This window comes from Antedon mediterranea, chromosome 9, assembly GCF_964355755.1.
Source record: "Antedon mediterranea chromosome 9, ecAntMedi1.1, whole genome shotgun sequence".
NCBI classification, from domain to species: domain Eukaryota; kingdom Metazoa; phylum Echinodermata; class Crinoidea; order Comatulida; family Antedonidae; genus Antedon; species Antedon mediterranea.
In genome coordinates, this window is record NC_092678.1 from 12359651 (window position 1) to 12371310 (window position 11660).

Here is an 11660-nt window from a genome sequence, read left to right on the forward strand (position 1 = left end):
TCAAACTTGTATTGTCCGTCCATTGTGTCCTCGAAACTTTTTGTATGGGAGTAAACCCGCTTTTATTGTTGTTCTGCATATATCGAACATCATTGGTTTGGTTTTCCTTAATATTTTACAGTAATAAGTATATTATTATCTCTCATGTCCACAGCATATTTACCAACAGCATGTTGACTCCATAATGAATAATGTATTCAGCTCATCATCGAACAAAATCCATCTACCGCTATTTGTTAAATATCTTTTTGATTTTCTGGATAACATGGCGACTAAGCATGGTGTTAGTATCAATGAATTGAAGATATGGAAAAACAACAGGTATTGAAATTGCAATACATTGTTAGATAATGATATATTTAGGTTTTACTCAAAGCTCACAATGGTGTATCTACGATTTACATCGAAGAATTGGCTCCTAAGAGGTCTGATTATTTAACATTAAAAGAAACAAGGTTAAGAAATTTAAATTATAAATATTCAAAATTCAAATTAAAAGTGTAGGCCTAATAATTTATGTTTATATATGAGCGTCTATTTCTTCTTTTATAATGAGCATTTTCCAAATTATTTGTCTTACAATTTCAATATCAGCACGTATTTTTTCCATTTTCATACAATGTAATCAAAATAGCAAGAAAAATCAGAAGTGGACTAGATCAATAATCATATTTTTATCCTTTTTTAGTTTAGCTGAAATGTTTTGGTTAAGAATACTGAGAAACCCTGCTTATGTCTGTGACATTCAACAAACGCCCCCTATTGATATTACTCTCGGTATCATCTCTACTGTTTTCCGAGAATCTTGGTCAATTGAGCTGTTTGGTTTTAAAAAGGTAAAACGCAAAAGTCAATGTATTTATTTTTGTATTGTATGGCTGCGTATTTTAATGTGCGACGACATCTTACCGAGACCGTTTAATGAATATCAGTTTACTACTTTAGCTTCTGTTCAGAATCATATTTGTTCATATTATTGTTTTAGTTTTATATTTGCACGATTTTGTTGAAATTAAGAACTAACTGTAGACCTACAGTTTGTCCAAATCTGAAATATCATAAATACACTTTCTTTTGATTATTTGGATTCTAAACCGTCACATTCGCTTCACTGTTTATTCATGTAGACCACCCTACAGTTTCAAAATTATAATTAGGTGATCATTTAGAATAAAATGATCACCTATTGTTATTGTATGAAATCTTTATTAGGTGATCATTTAGAATAAAATGATCACCTATTGTTATTGTATGAAATCTTTATTCTTCTTCTTATTCTTATTATTTATTTCTCTCTGTACAAATTTGTGTAACAATTATCTCAAAAAGTTTAATGTAAATGATTACCAAAATTTTACAATGTCGTTCAAATACTGTAACTTAGTCCTAATAAGCTTTTCAGCGTGATCACTCATCCATGACGTCGCGTATACGCCATTTTGTGAAATCACATTGTCAATCATATCTCCATAATTCATTATCACATATTAATGAAATTTACTACACGTAAACTTCAGGTCAAAGGTAAAAGTATTAGCAAATAAAAAATTGCGTGTTTCAAGGTCATGCGCGTGAAATCGCGCATTAAAATTTTAAAAAGCTCAAAATTAAGTTTTGATCAATTTAGAGCATGAAATAGGCCATTTGCGTGTTTCAAAAAATTACTGCGCAAAAACATATTTTTGGCTACGCGAGTTTTAAAAAGCGTCAAAAATAAAATTTGATGTATACATCACATTCTACTCACAAACCTTAGTACATTCTCCAACTTTGAGTCCATTCCGACTTAAAATAACGCTATACGAGCACGTTAAACATGACAAAATGCGCACATTAAATGTACAAAAGTGCTAAAAATGGTAAAAAGTAGGGCCTTTTTAAAATGAATATAACTTTTCAGAATGAAAGGTGACCCCAATTTTTTTAACTTATTATGGAAGCCAATGAGTTGTATAAATAAAATGTATATACACAGTAGACGTACAAAATGGTATGACGTCATCATTTGGCCACATGAATTTTGAAAATAGGGGTTTTTCCCCTTTTGTCATAGACCACCATATTCAACAGAGCGCAACTCGCTTATCTGTTATCGATTTTCTTTTAATTTTTAACACATTCTACCTCAACCAATTATGTTACTTATAAGTTGCCAATATTTTCTTTTGGATAACGTTATCATGTCTTAAAATTTAAATAACGGTGGTTACGTAATTTTACCTACAACGTATATTTGAATACCTTACAGCTCTTCTGAATTAAAGTTGACCTCGATGTTTATAATTTAGTATGATAGCTGGTGAAATGTAGATATGAATTCATACAAAAATTAAGCCTATCAGATGTTGTGACGTTATCATATGGCCAGTTGAAGTTAAAAAGTAGTTTTTTCATCTCTTTCGTAAAAGTTATACAATTTTTAAAGAGCGCGCACAGCCCTTCTACGTGCCAAATTTTCTTCCAATTGTTATATTTTATTGCTAAATTCATTATTTTTCAATATTGTTGTCCACAAGTTTTTTTTGATAATGTCATCAGTGCCAAAAACTTAGAACATGATGTGTGTCCGTAATTTCACCTATGCTACACTGTATATAGATATACACAGTACAGTATATACTGTACATATTGTATTATGGCATATAATAGGCACAACTCAGCACTATAAGCGTATAATAGGATGGCATACATCAACATTTTCCGATTGTATGTTAACATACGTGCATGTTTCAAAAATATGAATGTCAATAAAATGATAAAAATGATCACCTATAATTCGTCAAAGTGACGAATTAAATTCTAGTTATTATTATTTTTTTTTCTTTTTATTGTTTCTGTACACTATTTTGTGTAACAATTATCTCAAAAAGTTTAATGTCAATGATTACCAAAATTTCAGAATATCTTTCAAATAATATAACTTAATCCTAATCAGCTTTCCAGCGTGATCCTTCATCCGTGACGTCATTTATACGCCATTTTGTGAAATCACATTATCAATCATATCTCCATAATTCATTATGACATATTAATGAAATTCACTACAGGTAAACTTCAGGTCAAGGGTAACAATATTAGCAAATAAAAAGTTGCGCGTTTCAAGGTCATGCACGTGAAATCGCGCGTTAAAAATTTAAAACGCGCAAAATTAGGTTTTGATCAATTTAGAGCATGAATTAGGCCATTTGCGCGTTTCAAAAAATTACTGCGCAAAAATGCGTTTTTGTGCGCACGATTCTTAAAATGCGTAAAAAATAAAATTTGATGTATAAATCACATTCTACTCACAATCCTTAGTACATTCACCAATTTTGAGTCCATTCCGACTTAAAATAACGCTATACAAGCACGTTAAAAATGACAAAATGCGCACACTAATTGTACAAAAGTGCTAAAAATGGTAAAAAATAAGGACTTTTAAAAATGAATATAACTCTTCAGAATGGCAGATGACCCCCAATTTTTTTAACTTATTATGGAAGCCAATAAGTTGTAGATACAAATGTATATACACATTAGACATACAAAATGGTATGACGTCATCAAATGGCCACTTGAAATTAAAAATTAGGAATTTTTTTCTTTTTGTGTGGGTTATCACATTCAATAGAGCGCATCTCCGTTATTTGAGCCCAATTTTCGCACAACTTTTAGTATGTGCTTGCTCAATTAATTATTCTTGTAATGAGTTGTCAACATTTTTATTTTGATGAAGTCATCACGCATAAAAACTTGAATAACCTAGGTCGTGTAATTTCAGCTACACCATACATTTGAATATCTTATAGCTCTTCAGAATTAAAGGTGACCTTAAAGATTATAAGTTATTATGAAAGCTGATGAAATGTTAGATATGAATTCATATTAAAATTAAGCCTATCAGATGTTGTGATGTTATCATATGGCCAGTTGAAGTTAAAAAGTAGTTTTTTAATTTCTTTAGTCAAGGTTATACAAATTTCAAAGACCGCGCATTGCGCTTCTACGTGTCAAATTTTCTTCCAATCCTTATATTTATTTGCTCAATTCATTATCTTTCGAAATTGTCATCTTCGAGTTTATTTTGAAAATTCCATCATACCAAAAAATTAGAACACGATATGAGTCCCGTAATTTCACCTATGCTACACTGTATATAGATATACAGTATATACTGTACATATTGTATGACACATAGGTAGAACTTAGCACTATAGTGTATATGCAATCATGTCATAGGATGGCGTACATCAACTTTTAACGATCGTATGTTAACGTACATGCATGTTTAAAAAATGTTAATTTTATTAAAATGATAAAAATGATCACCTATAATTCGTCAAAGTGACGAATTAAATTCTAGTTAATATTTATATCTTTATACATATTATTATATCATGCAAGCAGTTAAAAGCTACCGTACTGAGTTTAATAATTATTTTGTAATATTTCATCAGCCATTTAATTTAAAAGTCTATTTTTGGTGAAAGTCATGCCAAGTTTGTTCTTTAGTGCTTTTTTAACTTTCATTCTTTATTTCAAAGAGTTCGCCAAGTCATCGACAGATGTATGTAAAAGAGATTCCACGATACCGCCAACTTGTTACTAAGTTCTATAGTGACATCAAGCATACCCCAACTTGTGATCGCATGAACGTTATCGATGAAGTAAATTCTCTTATACAGGTATGTACAAAGACTATCAATATTGCTATTTCTCAAAGAAATTAATAGGCATAGGTTGAGGCATATGTCAATATACAAACATTGAAAGAAATATGGTAAAATAATATACTAATACTAATGCTTTTTATTCTCAGCCATTTAGCACATTGTTTAAGAAGTCGAGTGTGTTAGTGAATCTTCATTCATTTACAGATAAATATTTAAGAGAGGTAAATATAAATAAATTATATACAGATATTTTGATAGTGTACCAGAAGAAAAAGATTTACTGATCTATACACGTCGGCTTTACTATACTGTACTAAACAGTTGAACTAATAGTGAACAATTAGAGTACTTCAATCAACACTTTTTCATGTATTAAAATTAAAAGAAGGCTTTCCATTATTTTTATTATCCAATTTACATACCAAATAAAATTAATTATTACATGTATCTTAGTAAAACAATGTGCATTTCCCGTGCAAACATCATTCTGCCTCTAACATTTATCATTTGAGTAAACGTTGTTAATATTTTAATATTTTAATTAAATATCAGGTTAAAGACGCATTCCTTAAAGGTACAAATAGAAATGAAAGTACTGTTGAAGTTTTTACAACAAAAGTAAGTAAGTCGTCGTCGTCGTCGAAAGAACAAGCAGCGTATGTCAACTCAGGAATCCAGCAAAGTCGTCGACACAATCAGAAAAGAAGAGAGGACACAGGTGTGATCATACTTTCTGATGATACAAACGCTGGTTGCTAATAGCAGTAACTACGCTTTTGTTTATATTTGCAAATACGTACGTTTGTCTGATTAACTATTTTAACTATAATTTAGTTCACTAAAGATTTATAGCTACTTAAATAGGCCTATTATAAGTACCAGTACAGATAAAAACGTTCACTGACCATATAAGAAAATATGTATAATAAGCTTTTGACCAATACTAATTAACATTAAATTACATTTATTAAAATAAATATCAATATTTAATCAAATGGTATAAATAAATATATATTAAAATACGCAGAAATCCAGTTTCAATATGCATAATGTAATGTAATACATTTATTTCTTTTAAATATTACCATATATTAATAATAATTATATAAGTGCTTCTAAGGTTTATAAAATGAAAGTTAGTGTATGTGTCATCCACACGCATGCGCAATTTAGGTAGACTGCAAGACACATCTTATTCTCCCACATTTATATTTACTGATGCACAAAATATTAGCCATCTCTGTAAATATTTAAACAATAAGTATTTTGAATTTGAGTAATATCGATATTTTTTGCGTGGCTATAAATATACTAGCCTACTATCATTCATTTAATCACGTGACAACACATTCATTGGATATATAATTTAAAGATCACGATTTAAAATGCTTGTTGTTGAATATGCCATGTAACATAATAGGTATTCACTTTGACTAAAAATTGGATAAAAAATTATTACATGAAAAAAAAATTGTAGGCCTAATTTAAAGCAAAACAAAAATTGGCTGCCAGCCAGTCGGTTTCGGTTACATTTAACCGTTTAATTCGTCTCTTTTTAGTAGAACTGTTTTGTTTGTTCGTAAGTGAATAACTTGATTAAAACTTCAAAATGGCCTATTCAAAGTCTGAGTTCATGTTTTTTGGGGTTAGGGTTAATAAACAAGATTTATTATCAATTTTGAATCATATATATTACCAAATATTTTGTTATTGACTAATATTGCTTTGCATTTATAAAATACTGTACATCTAAATACAAATATTGCTGAAAAATACCTGCTACATATCAAAAAAAGAAAGTGCCAAATATTTTAATAATAGTTATTAGTAATAAAATATATATTTTCGTTTAACAAGGTGATACATTTCCAAAATATGTTCTAGTTTCAATATTTAAATACGCAAAATGCAAATATCATAAATACTACATTAAAATACAAAAATGAAATTGTAAACATTGTTAAATTTTGAAAATACAACAATGGACAAATCGTAATAATTGCGACGCAATTTGAGACGCTAACTTTTAGCAGCAGTCTGTTTTCATTTTTACAACGTTGTTATACTTTAGGCCGCTGTCATCATCTGTTAAAGAGATATAAATTACAATTGTTATTATTACATAATACCATAACTTATTATATTATATGGAATTATAATTATATTATTATGTTTATGAAAATGAAAGAAGTTTTTAATATTAGTATTTTTATATATTTTCTTATCATGCTAAGGATGAACATATTGCACACAACGTCTCACACTGTACGAATCATTACAACTCGAGATGCTTTGACCAAAATTAAATATTACGCAGTACTTAAAATAATATAGTATTTTTAGTGTATTTCCACATGGATATACTGGCAACGCATTCACAAGCATTTAAAATGAGCTAGCACTTTTGATTTGTCAAATTACTTGCGTTGTGCGTAAGTCTTTGCATTGCGCACCAACCATAATAGCATTCTTAACCTGTCGTAAGCTTCATACACACTTGAACGGAACGAAGGTCTGCGTCGTTTGATTGAATAATGGAAACATTAAACAAAGAATTGACAGGACTTTGTCCGTAAAATTAAAAAAATGTAGCTGTATACGGGAACTATGATTTTAGTGATAATTAAGGTAATAATAATAACTCACATAGCCAGTTCCCCTCATTAGATCCTGCGGTCTTGAAGTCTGGCAACTCTTTTGATGAGTCCCACTTGTCCTTACTGACAAACTGCCATGTTGCTCCATTATCTTTACTGCGCATGTAACTGCGCATATCCTTGTGAATTCCATAGATATGCCCTTTGGATTGGTCCGAACCAATAACGTTGTGGAGGTACATTGGCAGTGCTATTGACGAAAAATGTGAATTATGTGTATTTTTAGGTTCACGGAGAATGATTTAAACGCAATTTATCAAATTCATTTCACTATTCACCATCAGAACTAAAGTTGCCGATTAAACAAAATGGATATGATTTAAGGCGCTTCTACTTTAACCCCCTCTGCTACTTGATTCGACATAGGGTAGTGGTTTGTGGCAGCTGAAAGTGTTTAAGTTTGTAGAAGTCCATGGGTCAGTGCTACCATTGGAGTAAAGATACAAAAAATAATAAATCATTAAACTCACCTTTCCATCTCCCATTTGGTGGATCATCTTGTACATAACAGGACGGAACAAACTTCTGGGATAGACGTCCATATGAAGGATTACAAGCAAAAATGATGTAATTAGCTGGATCGTTCAATTTCTTAGTTATTACAAAACCCCGATCATAATAATCTGTCAACATAAAAGCAACACAAATAAAATGCAATGTGGGCAATGTACGAGTTATTCGTTTGTTCTTGAAATTAATCTAAATATTAATACAGCGTGCTAAAAATCGCAGTAATAACTGAGTTGCATGGTATTTAAAAAAAATAATGTTCACACAGCATTGTATAAAAGAGCATTAAAACATATTGATAACATAGTATATTAAAGCTGTTTGTATTAGTGGTGAGTGAGTATGGCATTTCTAAAGATCGCACTTGCAGACGTCTACACTAAATACCCAGACTTGGAACGTAGTGTTTTGGATGTTATCAATTATGGCCTACGTAAAAGAAGGTTTTTTCTTCAAAATATTAAAATGATTTTGTTTACTAAGCATTGTTAAGAAAGTACCTGGAACTGGACAGTTACTAGAATCTCTGACACACACAGTGTGCTTTCCGTCTTCACATTTATGGGCACCAGCTACACAACAATCACACTGGTTAGATCCCAAGTCGTAATGGCAGACACATGTCTGAGTATTAGCCCACTTGCTGTATCTCATCACAGTTTCTTTAGCATAGTTTTGTACACGTATCTCTGACGAATAATTATGTACTCTCTTTTATTTTGTGTTTAGAGTTCAATTTGGTTCCATTTTATTCGAATACACTATTAAGAACGTGGTGCTGGTTTGTAGACTTAAAAACTGTTTTACTAAACATTGAATTGATTAAACTAAGAATACTCAAATAAATCAATGGATAAATTATTATTTTTTATATAACATCTTGATTTGACTTTGAAACGACCAAATTTGGCGCTTTTCTAATTCGTTCAATACAGTAGCTATGTAATCTTTATACTACCTTGAGACATATAATATTCACAAATGGCTGGTAAGATATCGGTACACTCCATAATGTCCCAGTCTCCAAGATCAGTACTGATGTCGTCTCTTGTGTCGTAGATCTCTATATAAGCCGCAGTTCCACAGTCTTTATTCGAGCTTGTCCCGGGTCTGTTAGGTAGCCATTTTGTATATGACGCTGATGAACCGTCTGTCCACTTGAACTCAGCATCCTAGTAGTATGAAACGTGTAATAATTTCTATATAAATTCACGTCATTCGATTAGCCATGATATATCTTCAACCTTACTTCTTTTATTACATCGTTTTGTTCATGGTATCGTTTAAAAAAAATTATTATCCTTTAAAAGTAATAAATATAAAAATATAATAATATAATATAATACTTACTCCAAAGTCTTTCAAACCAATCCAATATCTGTAAGGCGATTGTATAGAAACAAGGCCCCAAAGAAATTGTTGTTCAAAAGCATCTTTGATCGTGACTAATTGCGCATTGTCTGCTTCACAGGCGGCCTTTGCTGCATCCCAAGTTTCTAGCGTGTTGTTGAACACTCGGTAACACGTTTTCTTGTAAGGTGTATAACCAGGTCGACATAAATCTTAGATTTTAAAGTTAATAGTATATTAATTCACGCAGAATGATCGGTATTTTTTCTAAAAATGGCATTATTACTATAACATAATGGGCAAATTCCAAGATTTTAGCGTCACATATTATGTATCACATGTGACGCCTTTTAGTGCGATTCGGTTTAACATTGCTAAAAGATAAACATTTTGGCATATATGGCGTGCCATAGGTATACATGAGCTGGAATCAATGTTGTTGAGCTCGTAAAAGAATACATAAAATAAACAGACGACTAAGGGCTATGTTAAGACATTTGTGTCATGTATTCGTGATACTAGAAAAGATGTAGATACAGTACGAAAAATGTGTACTGTATAATTACATTGATTGTAAACGAACAAACAGAAATCAAATGTAATGAAACTAGAAAAGAAACTATATTAAACAATGTATGCACACATCTAGTTCCAGAATTATTTAAGCATAGACGAAATATTACCAATCTTTGGATGAATTTATAGCCAATAACAAACCTTTACGTTTACTCATTTTAAAACGATTTTGCTATAGGTTGTGAAATGTAACGCTTACCACCACATGCAACATTTGGTCTGTCCAAATACTCAAATTAAAAAAGATTGGTAGAACCTAGAACTTTTGAGCTAACGGTTGAGTACCACAACAAATCAGCCAACCCGACAAAACGTCGAGTTCCTGGAGCACTTTTACCATTTTTGTCGATTCCTATGCGTACACCGAAAGTTGGCTATCCGGCAATCTGAATGGTTCCAAGCTGTAAAATAAATAAAGCATTACTGAATTTTCCATCGTCCTAGTATTTTCTTTCTTTTGGAAAACTGAAAATGAAAAAAAAAACACCCACGCCAATCGTGTTGAAATAAAGTAAGTTATGTAGGCCGAAAGAACATCTGTCAAGCCTTACTTATTATTATTATCATTCTGAGGATGCTCGAAATATTCTTTCTCATTATTCAAAACTTGAAGTAGGTTTCCCCGCATTTTTAACAAGCTTGCTTTGTGGAACCGGACATAAATGAATGATATACGGTAACTTTCTTGCAGAATAACTTACATTAAATCGAACAGGAGTTGGACCAGGCATACTTGCGTTTACCACTGTCGGCTGCAACAGCTGATCCAATGCTAATATACTGGACGTTTTTTTACGTCATTATTGTGAAAGTTACGTCTACCGCTTTTCCTGTTGAGTTCCCCTCATGCCATATTTTAATCAATAGTATTACATCTTTACTAGAAACATAGACCAGAATACAATATTAATTTGTGATGATAAACATTAAATGATTGTATATATCTGTCAATTAAATAATGTACATCAACCAAAATTAATGTTTAGAGACCATCGGTATTTTACATTCAGCAGCAATATTTATAACAGACGTTACCATATCAGCTACAGTATCATCGTATTGATGGAGATTAGTAAATGTTCCGATGATTGTGAATTTGAAATTATTTAGAATCAATAGGTTTTCCATATTTTCAACCTTGGCTAAAAATCCAGTTTCTACATTTTGGTCTAGTCTACTTTTATTATATTAAAATTAACAGTTTTATCGAAGAAAGACGCATACCGTTTTACTCACCCTTTATAAACTGAATTAGTTTCATATAAAATCTTAAATGACATCTTCGGTTCTAGGACTTTGTTAATCAATGTATGGACAGGTACTTCTCCTACCCAGATGTGAGTACATTCATTCATTCAATTCATTCAACTTTATTTCGTCCACATACGAAAATATTTTTGAGTGCTTTTTCACCATATAGTACAAAAATATATAAAACGTTTCATATAAAAATAATTAATTACAATATTTAAAAACACTATATATTATTTAACAATGTACTAAGTGTGAACATAAAACTACTTTTGACTATATATATAGAATAAAATAAAAAAACTGCAATACATCAAACATTACAAATTATGCAATATCATTTAACAGTCTAATGGAATACGGAACAAAAGAATTAAAATATCGCATTACACTACTATTGCACGATCTCAGCACATTTAGTCTTTTTGATCTCATTTTAACATAATATTTATTTAAAGGGTGGTTTGAGTCGTCGCATATTTTTATAGCCTCATTTCTTATGATTTTGTTGCAAAGGTCATCCAAATTATGTCTAGATCATGTGATCCGATCCTACCTACTTTATTTAATATTCGTTGTAATCTGTTTTTTTCTTCTGTTCTACATCCACAGAACCAGGCAACACAACAGAAAGTGAGCACACTCTCAACTATCGAAGAGTAAA

General features: G+C 30.9%; 1 protein-coding gene across 1 annotated transcript; it reads left to right on the plus strand.

Annotated features, from left to right (window-relative positions):
- The first annotated feature begins 199 nt into the window (after nt 1-199).
- LOC140058975 (plexin-C1-like) lies at nt 200-6748 on the plus strand. The gene is made up of 5 exons (XM_072104768.1): nt 200-321; nt 689-836; nt 4524-4664; nt 4799-4873; nt 5205-6748. Exons 1-5 carry the CDS (start codon nt 266-268, stop codon nt 5409-5411), a joined length of 627 nt encoding a protein of 208 aa, XP_071960869.1. The 5' UTR covers nt 200-265; the 3' UTR covers nt 5412-6748.
- The last annotated feature ends 4912 nt before the right edge of the window (nt 6749-11660 follow it).

Excerpts from the sequence above, each read along its gene's own strand:
- LOC140058975 (XM_072104768.1), top strand. The coding sequence starts at position 266 with ATGGCGACTAAGCATGGTGTTAGTATCAATGAATTGAAGATATGGAAA. Across the intron at positions 4,665-4,798 it reads AAGTAAATTCTCTTATACAG|CCATTTAGCACATTGTTTAA; the intron begins GTATGTACAAAG and ends TTTTATTCTCAG. Across the intron at positions 4,874-5,204 it reads CAGATAAATATTTAAGAGAG|GTTAAAGACGCATTCCTTAA; the intron begins GTAAATATAAAT and ends ATTAAATATCAG.